This window comes from Arachis hypogaea, chromosome 9 (genome assembly GCF_003086295.3).
Source record: "Arachis hypogaea cultivar Tifrunner chromosome 9, arahy.Tifrunner.gnm2.J5K5, whole genome shotgun sequence".
In the NCBI taxonomy this organism is placed as follows: domain Eukaryota; kingdom Viridiplantae; phylum Streptophyta; class Magnoliopsida; order Fabales; family Fabaceae; genus Arachis; species Arachis hypogaea.
The window spans coordinates 118,947,083-118,965,926 of record NC_092044.1 but is presented as its reverse complement, the minus strand read 5'-3'; the positions used below and the strand labels follow the sequence as shown (position 1 = coordinate 118,965,926).

At 29.6% G+C, this 18,844-nt stretch overlaps 1 protein-coding gene across 1 annotated transcript; it reads right to left on the bottom strand.

Moving 5' to 3' along the window:
* Nucleotides 1-3,038: 3,038 nt before the first annotated feature.
* On the bottom strand, nt 3,039-9,739 carry LOC112712613 (phenylalanine ammonia-lyase 2). The gene is made up of 2 exons (XM_025765547.3): nt 9,143-9,739; nt 3,039-4,993 (listed from the first exon to the last, which is right to left on the bottom strand). The coding sequence occupies exons 1-2, from the start codon at nt 9,526-9,528 to the stop codon at nt 3,244-3,246; spliced, it is 2,136 nt and encodes a 711-aa protein (XP_025621332.1). The 5' UTR covers nt 9,529-9,739; the 3' UTR covers nt 3,039-3,243.
* Nucleotides 9,740-18,844: the final 9,105 nt, after the last annotated feature.

Sequence of the window (18,844 nt, the reverse complement as noted above, 5' to 3'; positions counted from 1 at the left end):
TCTTAAAAAATAGTGTGTGTGTCATGATGAGGATCTCTTGTTTTGTGCCAATTAGGGAACAAAAATCTATTGGCTGCTGTTTTTATCTGGATTTGCATATCCACCTAAAAGGATCTATATGCATTGAATTCGATACATAATTTTGTGCATGCATGTGTTTGAATGTATGCATATAAACAAATATGTGATCAATGCTAATGTGGCATATCACCTAATTAGTTATAACATTATTATTATTATCTATGTTATTATTAGAACTACTAATAATGATCACAGAAATAATTGTATGTATTATTTTGAAATCTTTAGAACGAAGAGTTCTTAGCTAGTAATAATTATTTTACATGCATTCAACTAACATATTCTACTAGAGTGATACATGAATATGTAATAATAAAAAGCATATACTTATAAAATTTTCAATGTTTCGAATGAAATTGTATGCAATAATAAAATTGTGCATGACATTGAATTATTTGTCACAAAATTAAGTGTTAAAAGTTGAATTTCTAGCGGAATTGATACTACAAATATCATATTAGTAAAATCCTATATTTATTCATTCCCTTCTCATCATATCTCCAGAGAGATTAATCACACTGTGTTTTGATGTAATTATTATTATTTTTTTTCCCTTAGCTTGTGCATGTTCCAACCAGCACAATATTATCTTTCTTGTGTGCCTTTTTCCTATCACTCCCATCGTGTGGGGTATATAACTTCCTTATAAAAACCACTTATATCTACACACAATAAGAGAAGCTGGTATTTCGTACAATTCATGTATGCAAAAAATCAACTCGTACTAAATTAAATATATTAAATATACTTGAGCCAAATCATATATAGTAGTACAATTTTTGCATACTAAAATATTGAGAAGGTCTTGGCATTGAGCACTTAGAAATATCTAGACATTTTTTTTTCTTCATTATATTATCCTTTATATATATAAGTCCATTTTAATTTTACTTCAACACTCTTGCCTACATCTCTGCATGTATAAACCTCAACACTCTTGCTTCTACTTCAATTCACCACAAATTTTTCATTAAATGATGAAGGTCATGAAGGTTAAACTTCTCAAAAGTTGGCTAAGGGGGTTTACTAAATTGGGAAAGGTAAAGGCTAATTTTCTCATCAAATGTGCAATAATCCATGAAAAAATTGATCACATGTGGATTGGATATTGTTTCTTATTCCAAAATGATGAAGAGTCATTATCATCATCATGTTCATATGTACCAAAAGATGTCCCAAAAGGGCACCTAGTTGTGTATGTAGGTGAAGATTGCAAGAGATTTGTGATCAAGGTAGGTACACTCAACAATCCACTCATTAAGGCATTGCTGGATCATGCTGAGGACGTGTTTGGATTCGATAATAATATGCTTCGCATTCCTTGCAATGAGACCATTTTCCTAAACATTCTTCGCAATGCTACTACTCTTGAAGATGACCAATATCATAACAAGACCCTCTTACATTGTTTCTAGTAGTATTATGTATTCACATATGTTTTGTATATAGCAATGAGAATTTCTATTCATGGTCAAATTTATGATACAATTATTTGGAAGATGTATATTTTTTTCCTAGAAAAAATGTGTACATACATATTCTGTGCCACACAATGATCACATTTAAATTTCTGCATCAAGCATAAATGGACGGTAACTATTAGCTATTTGAAGTATATGGTACGTACATGCGTAGTTGTTAATGTATATAAGATAGTTAATTTACTTATAATTACTAGCTATGATTGACAATACTACAGTAAAACTCAGTCCTTTTAGTCTTTTATTATTATTGGGATTTTTGTGTAAAAATTATCTTAAGTAAGGTTTTTTATTATTATAAGTACTTTTAAATGTTTACTGATGTACATTCTAATCTTAATATGAGAAGTGTTAGGGACGAACATTTTTATTAAATTCTAGTCAACACTTAACCATTTAAAGAAAATTGAATGATTTTATATCATTAAATACAATTTCACATCATTAAAAATATTTTTAATGACTAATTAATGACTAAAAACTACAAAATATGCTGGCTCTAGACTTTCTCTATATAAAAAAGTGACTAATATTTAACTTATCTATTTATCTTAAAGTTAATATATAGTATAGCACAATAGTATATATGGCCACTTAAATTTCAAAAGTATTTCTATTTGTTTAGCTCATCATTTCATAAATAAATATTAATCCAGTGTCATTATTATCATTATCACTTGTACTATACTACTATTGTTACCATAGACAATATATACTTATTAATTATTAGCTATTGAATAATTTATCTTGGTTTTTCAAAAACTAGAAGGCCAATACTTTTTGACAAGAAACTTAATAATAGTGTTTTATTTGATTTAATATATTAAATGAGGCACACAATTTTATGGAAACTCTGTATTCAACCATTTAACTATGAAATTTTTTATCTCATTTTTACCCTACAATAATGTTACATGAATAACTAATTCATGTACAACTACTTAAAGTACACAAAGTCCAAAAAATACCTATTTGTGATAGTTATACAAATAATTATACACATGGGTTGATAATGTGATATTTGTGTTTTTATCCCCACAATAAAGAAAAGTAATAAACAAATGAAATCAAAGATACTAATGTCTACCTCTAGTAGGGTGGTAGCATAACCATAATATACTTATGGCAAAAAAAAAAAAAAAAAAAACTAGAATAATCCAATGTATGTTAATGTCATATATACCAAACTAGCTAGAGTTGTGAATCTTTCAACTTATGATTTCTAGCTTTTAGATTTGCTGCATGGTACATGTTTATACTTGAATAGTTGAATGTTTAATCAAATAAGGAAAGGAGAAAAGAAAACAGGGTAGCTAGCCGAGGGCGCATAATACTTTGGTCTGATATAGAAAAGATTTAATGGTCCAAAAAGGAAGAAATAAAACCATTTGTCCTATGTACCCTTTTAAGTCCTTGCAAACTATACAAAGATCTCCAATTATTAATGAACATGGGTAAAAATTAAAATACCATAAATGAGAGAAACATAGATTCTTCAATTCACACCAATGTTTCTTGTTTGAGGTCTAAAATTACATTGACAAAGAGCACATACATGAAAACTTAAAGAGACATACAGTTAGCTATCACATTTTCATTCAAATACATGTCCATGAACTATTAAAAATAATAAATAAAAAAGAAAGTATACATGACAAGAAGAGGAGAAGCAACAGTGGAGCTAGGATATTGGAAGAGGAGAACCATTCCACTCCTTTAGACATTCCAACATTGGATCAATCAATTTTCCTTGACACATAGCAGTGAATACCTTATCACATTCCTCACCAGGGGACCTAACTTTCTCACCTGTCAGTAAATCTGTTCCCAAATTTTCTCTCACAAACTTGTAAATTGGATATGATCTACACTCCTTGATTCTGTTAGGAACAGCAGCATTTCCATTCTCAACTCCAATTCTTGCACTCTCAATCTCTTTGGGCAAAAGGGTCTTCAGCTCTTGCTCAAAAGCTCCAATCTTTTGGAAAATTGAGGTGCTTGCATTGCACTCTTTCTCACCATTCTGTAAAGCATGATCAACCAAGACTTGTCTCAGCTTCTGCATCAGAGGGTAGCTTGCGCTGCACGCATCATCGGCGTAGGCGAACACATACTCGCGATCCACGACCTTGAGCAAGTCCTTTTCGCAGAACCTGGACGGATGTAACTCGCCGTTTACCCCCATTGTGAGCACCCTTTTGGCCACTTGGCTCACTGTGTTCTTCACCGTGTTCTTCAGATTCTCCTCTAAATGCCTAAGATCAATGGCTTGGCACAACGCTACCAAGTAAGTTGATGACATCAGCTTCAATACATCAACTGCCTCTGCTGTTTTTCTTGATGAGATCAATCCCAAGGAGTTCACATCTTGGTTATGTTGCTCAGCACTCTGAACATGGTTTGTCACAGGGTTTGCAAGATATTGCAGCTCAGAGCAGTATGAAGCCATGGCGATTTCCGCGCCTTTAAAGCCGTAATCCAAGCTCGGATTCCGGCTAGCGGTTAAATTCGAAGGCAGACCGTTGTTGTAAAAGTCATTAACTAACTCGGAGAATTGAGCAAACATGAGTTTGCCAATGGATGCTATGGCCAGCCTGGTGTTATCCATCGACACACCAATCGGAGTCCCTTGAAAGTTCCCCCCGTGCACCGCCTTGTTCCTCGACACATCGATCAATGGATTGTCGTTTACAGAGTTGATCTCCCTCTCGATCATCTTCGTGCTATGGCGAATCACCTCAATTTGTGGTCCTAACCATTGAGGCGAAGTTCGAAGAGCGTATCTATCTTGTTTCGGCTTCTGAAGAGGATCAATCTCATGAACCTTCTCTGCAGCTTTAACATATGAGCTTCCATCTAAGATATGTTCCATTATTGCTGCAGCTTCAATCTGACCAGGGTGGTGCTTCAATTTGTGAGTTAGATGATCGGTAAACTCCGGCTTCCCCTGCATAACTTCCGCGAAAATCGCCGACAAAACCTCCGAGAGGACGGCGAGTATGTTGGCCTCGAAGAGTACCATGGAAGCTAGGCCAGAACCAACTGCAGTTCCGTTGACCAGAGCCAGACCTTCCTTGGGCTGCAAGTCAAAGAAACCACTGTTGATTCCGGCCAGCTCGAAGGCCTCTTTGGCATTGAGGAGTTGTCCGTTAGGCCCAACTGACTTGGAGTTGGGCCTTCCGATTAGAAGGCCCGCTACGTAGGACAACGGGACGAGGTCGCCGGAGGCGGTGATGGTGCCGCGGAGAGGGAGGCATGGTGTAATGTTGTGGTTGAGGAACTTTGTTATGGCTTCCAAGATCTCGAATCTGATTCCGGAATAGCCTTGGAGCAATGTGTTGATCCTAACCAACATGGCTGCCCTTGTTGCTGTGTGGGACAATGTGTGACAAGATTCTGTGCCGTTGCCGAATATTCCGGCATTCAAGAATCTGTTTGGACAAAATTGAGTAAGTTCAAATTGTATTCATTAAACAAAATGCATAATATAATGATTCCTAGGAAGCTACGAACAAGTTGACTAAGTCAAACTAGTATGTTCAATGAGAAATGACCCAATAAACTATTCATGTAAACTTTTTTTATACTAATATTATATTTTATATAAAAATTATTTTTTAAAAATAAACATAAAAATTAATTATTTTTTATGCAATAAATCTAATCACTAATTAAATGTAAAATTATATTTATTAATTTTTTTAGATAATAAATATTAAAAAAATACTATAAGGTTAGCTAAATTTATTGATTTTGATTAATAGTTAGCTAACAATATTTAAAATTATAGGCTAAAAATATATTATTGAATTGCTAGATAAAAAAAATTAGATTAATGATTAAAAGTGTTGGACAAAAATAATAAATTCGACTGATTTTTTATTTTTTAAATATTAATAAAACAAATCTTTTCTACCATATAAAAAAATTAAATAAGTCAATATAGATTCTTATAAAAAACTGATAATTAAAAAATTATCACTTAATTTTTTTTTTACTAATAAAGAATTTTTCTCTAAGATCATTTTGTAGAGTGGTTCTAAATTTTTTGCCATAATCTATGAGACCAAGACCAAACAAACATAGTTTTTAAAAAATATTTTATAATATTATTAATTAAGTACAAAAATATTAATTATGTACTGCACAAAGAACAACTAAGTTTTGAAAAATAAGTGCACAAATCAATCAATCATACTCATTTAACTTTGTTGTTGTTAACTTGTTATTACTAATTTTGATACACAAATTTATGTAGAACTTTGTTATATTGACAGTTAATTAAAGAGACGGATTTGTGTGTTGGAGAGGGATGGGGTATTAAATATGGATCAAGTAAAGTTGTGACATGAGTGGTTCCAAGGCTTCCATGTAGATGGAATAACCATAAATCCATAATATCGGTTACAAATTAATGGGATCACATCATAAACTTATGGGGAAAGTTAAAAGGGAACCATTTCAGTAAAAAGAAAAAGGTGAATTATATGATAAAGATGTAAATTTATAGATTTTTCTTTTAATAGAATGAAAAAGAGATTAATAAAAGTAAGACCCATATTTTGAATAATAATAAAATAATAAAAAATAACTATAAGAAAAATTATATTTTCTCTCTATACCACTTTAATCTACATGAGTGTCTCAATTAAGCACTATATTATATAGGTTAAAACTTATTCATAGAGATACAGGTAATTTGGTTTTTCTAACTATGCGTGTTGAATTTATTAACGTATATACGTGATCCAAAAACAAAAATACAACGAAGAAAACAAAAGGTTTATATAACTTTTCTAAGTATTATCTTAATCAAGATTTCAAGATCAAGGTTGGATTGAATTAAAAATGGAATAATACGTACACCAACGCAAAAACAAAACAATACAAAAAAAAAAAAGCCACAAATGGAAGTCAGATATCCTCCTAGAACTAAGCCTTTTAATTTATTTATTATTTTGTACCATTGTTAGTTAGACAAGTTTTCTTTATCTTGATTCTTGACCCACTTGACCTTTTCTTACGTTACATCTCACAAAGCTAAGAATTAAGTAACCTTTTGAAAACTCGAATTAAGAAGAGGGTGGGGTGGTTTAAATTAAAGGTTTTAAGATCTTATAAAATGCTTTAAAAACTTCAAATATTTTATATGAGATTAATTTTAATAGACTGTTATTGCAAAAAACATTCATCTAATCATATATCATCATCACATAAAAATATTTCTATCTTTAATATATATCCCATGATTTTAAAAATATTTTATATGTTAATAATCACATCTAATAATAAAACTATATGTGAATATGCATGTTGTATTACTTGAATATTCTAATTTTTGAAGGAAAATAGTAAAGTACTATCACATAATTTATTTTAGAAATTTATGAAATAAGATTAAATATAGATATAAAAATTAGGACGAATACTAATAATGAAATTTGAAAAAAAAAGTATAAAAGTGTAATATTCTTTAAAAATTGACCTGTTATTAAATGTAATGAATAAAATAACACGCTATAAGATATTTTCTGTAAAAAATACATGTAGCCTGTTTAAAAATAAAAATAATGAATCTGAATAATAAATTATTCTTTTAAATACTAATTATTTATATGAAAACAAATAAATAAATAAAAATTAAAATTTATTTAATTAATAAAGAACAAAAAATTGTCTACTTAATAAAAAGAATTTTAAAAAATTGGTCACAATAAAAAAAATAATTGAAAATATAAAAAAATTTAAAATTTTAATATATTTATTAAAAAAATTTAAAATTTTTACTAATAATAATATTAACATGTTTCTGTAAACAAATTAGCTAAACTTTTTTATGAATACAAAATATGTTCAGCGTTTAATTTTTGTTGGATGGCCTCTTTTTCTCACTGTTTTTATTAATCCAAATTGGAGTGGACCCCACAAACGGGGCACTTGGGTCATTGTACAGTGTTAGAACAGGAAAAGATCCTCCAATGGAAGGTGTCTCTGTCTCACACAAATGACGTATTCAATTAAGAGAACGATTTTGTCCATCTTTCTTCACAAATCACACAGTGATTATTGTATGGGATATTATTGTTCCACCAATGAACACTAATCTTACTTACCTAACATTTTGTGCCTTAACTTTTCAAGAAAAAAATTTAGCTATCATGTGTCTAATAAACACATCTTAAAATTATTATTAGTATTTTTTAAAATTTTTATTTTAATAAATACATAATAAATATATTAAAAGTTTAATTATATATATAATTTTTAAAAATTTTGAATTCATAATTTTAATTTTTACTCTTAAAACACATATCAGCTAAATAAAAAAAATTCAACCCCACAAGACAAGTCTTGCTTAGCGTTGTCCACACAATTTTAAATCAAAGATAAATAATTAAATAAATTAAATTGTTTAGAGAGTAAAATATTTTAATTATATTAAAATTAATCATCAAAATCAATCATCAATATAAAATATATATTAAAATACATATAAAATACATATTAAAAATAAATTAAATTAATATGTGAAACACAGAAAATGTCTAAATGGCAAATATAACTAATAAATATAAAAGATATTTGTGAATTTTTGTTAAAATAATTTAAATTAATATGTGAAACACAAAGAAAGTTAAATAACACCTATTATTATTAAGAGTAATCCTAAAAAGATAATAATTTAAAAGTTATCTTGTTTAACTTAACATTTATAATTTTATGTATATAACATTTAAAATTATATACTCATTTCATCTAATATTATGTATTTATTTTAGAATTAATTAATAAATATAAAATAAAAAAATTTTGGACAAATTTATGTTGATATTTATTGCTTTTTAAACATTTTTGTAGTATTAAATAGAAAAAATAATATATAGAACATACATATATTAAATATCAATTATGGTATGTACTTCCACTTATTAGTTATTATCCTGCAAAAATCTAGCCCAAATAAAATTTATTTACCATTATTAAATATTAACATCATTAATAACATCTTGCACTATATGTGGCCTACATCCTATAGATTCCGACCCCCAAAACACCATCATATTTTTCATGTTCAACTAATATTCACAATAACATTAAAAAAGCAAAAAGAATTCACACCTATGTCAAATCTACAAACCGATAAAATAAAGTTTCTCAAATTAGGACATGACCTCGTCGATCACCTAATAATTACTTATAGCACGTTACTAATAACCTACCTACCGCCAAGTAACGACAATCACAATATTCACTTATCACACAAATAAACATCAAACTCATTGATTTACAAATACAAAATTTTCTTTTTATTTTTTTGGGCGGAACTCAGTTACAGTCGACTTCACGTGAAGTTGATAACTGAGAGCCGTTGAATGATTTGACTAATTTGACTAAATTTTCAACGACTCTCAACTATCAACTTCACGTAAAGTGAAATCGACTGCACCTGAATTTTTACCAAAATATATAGTACGCTAGCATGCATTCGTCAATTCTAGCAACTGTAGAAGTGTTAATGACAATTAATAAAAGGAAACTCTAGCTAAAACCAATGTAATTAATATTCAATTAATTGTTACCTTATGAGTTCATTTTGAAGGGCACCACCTTGCTTGGTTCTCCTGTGTGAGGTTGCACCAAACCCTGTGGTGACACCATAGCTGTCCATGCCTTTGTCCATGCTCTCCCTCACCCAATCACTGCTTGCCTTCACCCCGGCACGTGCCTCCTCCGCCAGAGCCACCGCCACGCCACCATCGTCGTTCATGGCCACCGCGGCCACCTGGGATATGGTGAGTCCCTTGCCACCCAAGAACACCTCCTTCTTCCTGTACGCTTCTATCATCCGCTTTACCTCGTCGAGATGACTACCCTTTAGGGCCTCTGCAGTCATGACCCAGTTTAGTGGGTCATGACTGTCATTACAGAGGCCCAAGGAGTTATTTCTGCTGCTCGAATTCTCCATTTAAAAAAAGTGGTTGGTATATGTATAATATAATGTGACTATAACGATGATGATCACAACAAAAATAAGAGAACCACCTTGGGTTTGTGATTGCAAAAAAAATAAAAATGAAATGAGATAAAGTGGAAAATTTTCTTAATGGAAATTGCAGGAAATTAAGAAAATTTTCCTGAGAAAAAGAGGAAAAAAGTGGGGGATTATATATATAGAGAGAGGGGGGTTGGTGACATTGAGTGTAGGTGGGTAAGCCGATGGGTTAGTTGAGAACGCGAGGTGACCGTTGGATGATTATGGGAATGGAGGATCATGATGGAGACACGTGGAAGTGTGAGTAGTAGCTTTCGCAACACAACTTATGTTGTTGTAGGTGGTGGTGGTAGTGTTAGTGCTGAGTCCAATCCAAATCTAAATCAGAATCCAAGTTTTATTAATTACTATTATTATTATTATTTTGAGGCTTATATATTAATTTTAGTCCATGTTTGAAAAAATAAGAAGGAAAGTGAGTTGAGAAGGAAGTGCGGGTTGGTGGGTTGAGATTTGAGAAAGAGGGTAGAGGAACGCTCGAAATAATAATGACTCAGTATTAAATTAAGATACGTTGATTTCTTAACTAGATAGACATCTCAATTATTAAGCTTGAGTTTATTACTTGAAAAATAATCATTATTAGGAGGCCAAGATCCAACTCTAATGTGAAATTCAATTGAGTTGATGATTGGATCAGATTAATCGAATTTAAAGTAATAGAACATAAATGTGGATTATTCAATAATTGGGATAGTAAATTAATAGTGTTGTTTAAGATATTATATTAAAAGATATTTCTATAACTTACAGAAAAATAATATGATATTTCCTTTTAACGGAGTTACATTAATTTAATTATATTAAAAACGTATGATAATATAATAAGTCAACAGAAAGAGGTACATATGATTAGAAAGTACTATAAACTACAAATATAATTAAATTTGGAAATTTTAAAAGTTCAAATATAATGACCAACAATAATGTTAGGTTATTTGGATAACCAAATAAACTTCAATCTAAGAATAAAGAATAAAAGTTAGAATATTAGTGTATAGGTCATACCAAAATTTAATATTATAACCATGAATGTATTAACATAGTGTTGCACTGAAAACTAATTAATTATTTGATGATATTTCTCTATTAAATTACACCAGCAATCAATAATCATTTCAATACTCAACCCTATTTTTAGAAAAAAGAAATACAAATTATAAAAATTGGTACAACAATAATGAAGTATGGGTTGCCACGTCATTGAATTAAAATGACAAATGTTTAGGCTCAATATAATTATTATATTAATGGTGAGAATTTTCAATGAGAGTAGTAATGCAAGGTTGCCCAAAATAATGTGTTGCCTAAATTCTTGGCCGGACAGTCGGACACATGTGGTTTCGTTTCATTTTGTTAAAAGACATTGATCCATGCGGGAAGAAAGAAAATATAAAAATCAACCACCACTAATAATACACCAAATAGCAACATTTTCTTTTTATACTATCCTTATGATGATTAATATTGGATTAGTGGAGGGAAAAACGTAATATATTTTGCTTTATATAATAAATCCATTTTGATCATACATAAATATTGTTCCGGTATATAGAATATAGACCAGAATGGACGTCGATGATACGGTGATTCAGTGTGAAGGGATAGACAAAGGATCTACAAAATATATAAGTTAACGTTGCAAGTACGAGAAGTATACGAAGTTAGTCCAACTCCAAAAAAAACAAGGAAGAGTGAGAAGTTTATAAGATGAGAGATCTATTAACTTACTACCTTAAGGTTTTGAGTTAGATGTGGTGTCTTCTCATCTTATATTATCTCACTTAATTCCTTTTCAAAATCTCTACGGTTAGCCCAACAGTTTAAAGTTAATATGTAAAATTGTACGGTTTTTTATTTTTCGAAAAATTTATTAATACGAATTAAAATAGTCTTTTTTTATAAATGATTAAATAAATCTTTTAAAATTTATCAGACAATTTTAAAGGCCATCAGTTTTTAGTAACTTTGATTAGTATTTGATTAGTATAAATATCAAATTATTTTTAATAAATAAATTTTATTAATTTATATGTGTAAATTTTAATATTTGCAATCTCGCTATGTTATTAACAGCATTTCTGTCAACTTCTGTTAACTCTTGTTTATAACTGTGTTTAATGAAAGTGTCTTTATATATGTGTCTAATAAAAATGTCTTTTTTATGATTGTATCTAATAGAAATATTTTTATAAATGTATTTTTTAGATGTGTCTCTTTATATATATGTTTAAACTATAATAATTAATTATAATTGACAATAAATTAGTAAATAATTTATTGATACTCTATATTTTTTCTAATATTTGTTGGCTTAGTATTGGTACAAATGTATTTGAGTGAATTATCGGAGGAAGTACTAATTAAAGTTGGTGAGGTTTCTAGTGACTCTGATATAGTGGGAGAGGATGGTGGAGTAGAGGTCTGTATAAGAAGGGTTGGTATTGAAATGTTTGCATTTCAAATTTTGTGGAATCTAAACTTTGATCTGTTTAATCTAAAGAAGACTTTGTTTTAGAATTGTAAAACATAGAATGATAAGAAAATAAAGTTTCAATGAAATTGACATGTCTAAGCAAGATAGACTTTATTATTTTTGGTCATGCACGGTAGCCTTTATGATTGGAATCATAACCAAGAAATAGACAAATTTCATATTTATAATCAAACTTATAACTCTTATACGGTCGTCTTAAGAGAGGAAGCATGCATATCCAAAAATCTTAAAGAAAGTAAAATCTGGTGATTGATTGAATAAAGTTTTATAAGAACTTTTATTATCAAGCATATTTGTTAGTAATATGTTAATGATGTAGGTAGATGTAATGAATGCATCCTCCCAAAATTGCAAGAGAAAAAGTCTCATTTAGACAATATGTATATGTTTTCTTTCTATACTCCTTTGTTGATAACGTGTATAAGGACATAATATTCTATGTTAGATATTTTTATTGGCAAAAAACTCAATAGTTAAACTAATTTTTTTACATATTTTTAATTGAATCTTGATGTTTTGTACACATGCAGAAAAAATAGCTTAAAAATATTCATCAATTTTGTCTCGAACTTCATAAAATTCGGATAAATAAATGACTTTGTTCTTAAAGTAATTTGTCATTGAAGCAACCAACCAAGTAGTGGAAAGTCTATTATGTTGGCGCCAATTTTTTGAATTCTTATGATTTAGTAACCCCCAACTCGACAGGTCAAGGACTAATCCGTCGCGGTACTGAGCTCTATTTAAGAGTTTGCTGCTGACCAATGGGTTGCTGCATGCACAAGGCGGGATTCGAACCCCCCGACACTTGCTTAAGCGGACTAGTGAGCTAACCACTAGACCAACCCAACTTGGTTAGCATCTAATGTAAATTGTTTAGAAATTTTTGTTGGATCAAGATGATTTTCAAAACCCAAACTCTCAAGAGTAAGAATTGCAAGATACCTCCAAATAAAGTAGTTGTCTTCATTGAATTTTTCGATAATGGATGAGAATGTCTTCTTTGTTAAATGAGAAAGTGTAATTTTCATTGTGAATCAAAAGATGAAATGGTGTCTCTAGATACTATATTATGAATATTTATATCATCTCTAATACTCTCTTTTAAGTAAATATTTTTTAAGTTTATTTGATTTTTACACAGATCTTTTTTTTCTTCTTTTATTTGCTTTATGCTAATTTTTTCTTTTATACTTCATCAAGAATTGAACTCTTTCGAATATAAAATTTTGATATTATAAAAAATGTAACAAGAAGTCAAAAGAAAAACATCACAAAGCAAAAAAAAAAAAAAATTGAAAAAAGAAAAAAAAGAAAGTAGAGAGCAAAAAAAGTTCCTTGACTATGAAAAAAATCAAAGACATACAGGTTAAGAAAATTCAAATGTAATTTCATTCAATCCATAATGAGATATTAGTACTATATATAGGCATTGCCTAAGACATGCTGATACACCAAGAAGCAAGAAGAACTAGCAACTTCTAACTAATTCTATATATACCAGCAAAAACTAACCAACTAAATTACATTAGTTACTGATTTTATAATTAACTTTTCTCTTCTCCCTTAATACAATCAGCACTGCATTAACGAAAGTAGTACGGTCATTTATAAAAGTAATGGACTATTTCAATTCACATGTTAAAAAATTTAGTGACTAATTTTGAACATTATTTTTATAAGTTTAATTAAGGAGTTAATTTCTTTCTGTCAATAGTAATCAACTTTTTGAAATTATATTTTCATTCTAAATTTTAAATTTTCTAAAAAATAAAGATTTAGGTGTGCCTGTGTAAATATTCTAACATCCAAATCATTAAGAATGTAAAAATTAGTCATGGAAGCTATAAATGAATGTGAGAGACATAATGTATGAGCTTTTAATGTGGTATCGTAGCTTCTTAAAATAAGTGAACCCCAAAAAAAAAACTGTTGTATATTAGGGTTTTTCATTCTCTGTATATGATGATGTCTTTGTGACTAGATGCTAAATAATAATAATAATAATAATAATAATAATAATAATAATAATAATATGAGTTTCCCGATATGATATACGTATACAATATTTAACTAAGGATACAGGCAAATTAAATATTGTCGAATTTGAGTTCTGAGAATAGAAAAAGAAATTTCTAAAAGACTCTAACAACACACACTTTTTATGAAGTATTTATTTTAATTTGTCTAATGTAATTAGTCAAATATAATTCTGATAATAAGATTCGGATGCGGGTTTTCTATTGGAATAATTGCTTTCATTTCATGAAGGTATCTTGAATAGTTAAATAAGTTTTCATTTCATATTAATTATTATTATCTGATCCACTTGTTGATGATTAGAAACCTTCACCAACCCCCATTGTAATCAAAGTTGCTTTACAGTTGGTAGAAGAAAGTTGTGGTGTGAGCCTCCTTAGCTTGTCTTTGAGATTTCAAATAAATTAAATTAAACCATATATAAAATGGTTTACTATAGTTCTCTTTCTTGTGCTATCCAATAAAATACTATTTTATATTCTTAATAAATCAAAATTAACTTTTACATAAACGTATCTAAATTAAAGGAATTGAAACATTATTTGTCAACTAGTAAAATACGTACATAAATATATATAGAAAAAAATTTAACTAGGAGCTTTTAAAGAAAAAACTCAATTTTATATAGTCAATCAATACTTTACATAGCTGCTAATTCTATATTTTATGAGAGAATAAAATATATTAAAATTGACTGTCAAAAAAAAACTATTTCTGATATAATGAAGTTACTTTTAATTTCAACCAAAGATCAAGTCATTGACATCCTCTCCAAACTATTATCTCCAAGACTATTTTAGACATATTTTTTCAAACTTAAATTACTCGATATATACACTCCAAATTTAAAGGAGAATGTTACTTGATTATGTCATTACAATTCTTCTTCAATTTTTTTTCTTCTGAGTTCCCTGGTTCGGATTCTATCATAGTGGCAAATTGCAATTTATCTCAAACTACAACTTGAAGAAGAATGTTAACTAGTTGAATGAGTTTAGTTTGTAGTTAGTATGGAGTCCCAACTGACAACACTCATGTAAGAATTAGAGTCCGATTGGGAAGTAGAAGAAGCTACTCTTTTTTGACTTTTAAATTATCAAAAGTCACAAGTAATTTGTGTATTTGACATCATTTAAAAAAAATTTAATTTATCAAAAAGTTAATTTATAGTCTTTTGAAAAAGTAGAAATATATGACTTCTCTACTTTTTGATAAGTCATTCTACCACTTACTTAAAATAAATTAATTTTAAAACAAAAAAATCTACTTTTCTTCTTGACTCTGTAAAAAATACTGACCCTTCACCACCATTTTCATGCAAGGTCTGTTAGAAGCAATGGCCTTCCACCATCATACCACCATCATTCTCACAATCTCACGCAATGTTCCAAACCTCACCATTTTCACGTAATGATTCATCTGATAGAAGTATTGATCTTCCACCACCATTTTCAGACAATATTGCATCTGAATAACCTACTGCATATATTCCTTTTAAATATTTTTTATCATTTTATCACTCTATTTTTTATTATTAAATTTGTATTTAAATGTGGTATGAAATTTCAGTTTTAATTTTATTTTTTTTACATGTGATTTTATAGCTTGCTATTATTTTCATAGTTAATTATAGAAAGTTCTTGACCTCAATAAAGGAGAAGGGAGTTATAATAGGAGTAAAAAAAATAAAAATCAGCAACAAAATATACATTGACACACATTTTATATTTATTAGTGATTAGGTTATGTAAAATCAACATTCAATATTAAAAAATATTTATTATCATCGTTATTTTAATATTCATTCTTTTTTATAAAAAAAATTATTTTTTGAGTTATTTATCCAAACACTACAATTTTAAAATAAGTATTTTTATAACTAAAAATTCAAACACAAAATAACTTATTTATAAGCTGTTATTAATAAAAAAATTTATACTTTAAACTCTTTTTTTAAAAAAACTTATTTAAGTTATTTACTCAAACTGAGCCTTAGGTAGAAGAGAGCCGATGTAACACTTATAAGTAAGGGTTTGTAAGTGAAGTTAGTTAATAAAAAAGGATTACCATTTTGTAATAATTCAGAGTAAAAAGTTAATCTATAACAAAAGTCTAGCTAGCTCAACTCCTTTGTTTTTCATCAAATTCTCATCCCTTTCCTCTTCTTTATCCCTTCCTTTTTCTTCATTCTTTTGTCTCAATGACAAAGAACACAACATTTAACAAAAAACAAAAAAAACAAAAATTATTAATTATAGCACAGGATCTACAAGCTTTTATAATGTTTTAGTCAAATGTCATATATTACTTAATGATAGCAATGATCTACAATTCTTTTTGTAATGTTCCTAATTAATTGTCATATATGGGTGCATATTATATATCTTCAATTTAACTAATTAAATTATATTCCATAAAGAATAAAGATACAAATTAAAACGATCTATAAATAGTTGTTGTTAATAATATTGCTATATATATCACGAGCAATCCTTGTAGGTATAGCTAGTGGGTTGGTGAAAAGCTTTCAATAACAATGACAAGTAATTAAAAGGAAAGTTTCTTCATGAATCAAAACCATCGAAAAGGAAATAAAACAGAATTAATCAGATTGGTTATATACATATAAAAGGAACAAGAGCAAAAACTCTTTTACTTCAACTCTTTGTTTGATAATACCTAATCGAACAACAGCATTAAAAAAAAAAAGGAAAAAGCTTAAAGATACAACACCAACGTAGTGATGATGTATATATAGATTGAAGAAAAATTGAAACAAAAAAGGGGCGTGGAAAAAGAAAACACATTAAATTAAAGAAGAGTATTTATCTATTTTGGTCCTCAAAAAATTTCGGATCAGACACTTTAGTCTCCAATTAAAATTAATTACTCGATTGGTTCTTAATAATTAACTCTGTCTGTCATTTAAGTCCTTTGCTCCGTCAACTTTAACGGAAGACAAAATAGTCCCTGACAACTCTAGCATGAGACAAAATGGTCTCTGACCTCTTATATTCAAAAACGACACTGTTCTCTTCCAATTTCTATCATATCTCGCATAATACTAACAGTCTAACACTGTACTTCAAGCTACACAATGCACACTCTGCAACTTCAATGTTCACAAAATGAAAAATTCTCAACTTGTTATCAACTAATTTATACTCAGGAAACGAATAACTATGTCTCTCAAGTACTAGTTGTCTTCGATGGATCCCATAAATCTAGACAGCAAGTCTGATTTGTTAAAACCCGTCATCGTCGTCGCCATCTCCCTCCTCCTCTGCCCTATCATCTCCATGACCATATTGTCCACTACTCCGATTGCTTCCTTCAGCTTCTTCTCCGAACCAATGTTCAGTAATCGCTTCAGTTTTCATATGAGCGGCAACGGTGACATTGCTCGTTGTATTGATAGTTTGGATGCGAGGTCAAAACAGTCTGTCAACTTGGACTCCAGAAAAGAAAGAATAAAGCACTCAGAGTCATTTTCAAATGAGAATTTGCATATATAATGTCGAAGGAGAATATCTTATCATGATTCCTAATGTCCAACAATCTATATTACTTATCGGAGAGTGGAGAAAGGCGTGCCCTTGGGGTAGTTGTGGAACTTGGTTTTGAGAATGTGGTGGACGTTGTTGGGGTTGGAAGTGATGCTATTATCAAGGACGTGGAAGTGGATGCTTCTCATGGGTGAAGTGCAGAGGAGGTGAGTGTACTAGTTACAGAGATTTAGGAAGTGTGTGGTCCATGACATGTTGAGCTAAGTGCGACACGCGTGACAGTTACACAATGGCTTGATCTTGGAACTGAGGACGAGGAAGAAAAAGAAGACTGTGAAGGTGAAAAAGGAAAGTATGAATGTTAAGGTTATGCGAGATAAGATGAAAATTGGGGAAGAACGGTGTCGTTTTCGAACAAAGAGGTCAGGGATTATTTTGTCTCCTGTTAGAATTGTCAATGATCATTTTGTTCTGTGTTAGAGTTGTCAGGGACCATTTTATCTTTCGTTAAAGTTGACGGAGCCAAAAACCTAAGTGACTGACGGAATTAATTGTTAGAGACCAATCGAGTCATTAATTTTAATTAGAGATTAAAATGTCTAGTTCAAAATTCTTTAAGAATCAAGATGGGTAAAAACTTGTTAAAGAATTTATGTAACTATATTATAGCTATTTGGTGTGGCCCATTACTTTGATGCATAACAAAATGTACTTTTTATATGGAAATGTTTTTTGTTTTAAGTATAGAGGAATATTAGGGGCAGTAATTTTGGTGTTTTGTAATCATTAATTAGTCATTAATAGTATTTTTAATGGTGTGAGATTACATATAATGATAAGAGATCACTCACTTTTGTTTTGATAATTAAGTACTGCCAAAAAACACAAAAATTACTGGTCCTAGACTTTTTCTTAAGTATATCCTATAGTTGTTCATATTTAGGTTCATCACATAGTCCATATATTTTATGTGTATATATACTATTTAATGCCTAATTATAGTCAACAAAGTAATTATTTTTTGATTGGGTTTATTTAGACATAAAAACAAAGTGATGTGGTTGGTAGGTAACCAACGACAGAACCCACAACCCCACGCCAGATCCCAAATTCTTCTTGTGATCTTGTCTTCATATTTATGGATCCGCATATTCCCACATGCACACATGAATAATAATTTTCAGTT

What these genes read in the sequence shown, in the direction of transcription:
- LOC112712613 (XM_025765547.3), bottom strand. Translation starts at nt 9,528, where the DNA reads ATGGAGAATTCGAGCAGCAGAAATAACTCCTTGGGCCTCTGTAATGAC. An exon ending in CTTCAAAATGAACTCATAAG is followed by an intron (nt 4,994 to 9,142) that starts GTAACAATTAAT and finishes TTGTCCAAACAG; the next exon opens with ATTCTTGAATGCCGGAATAT.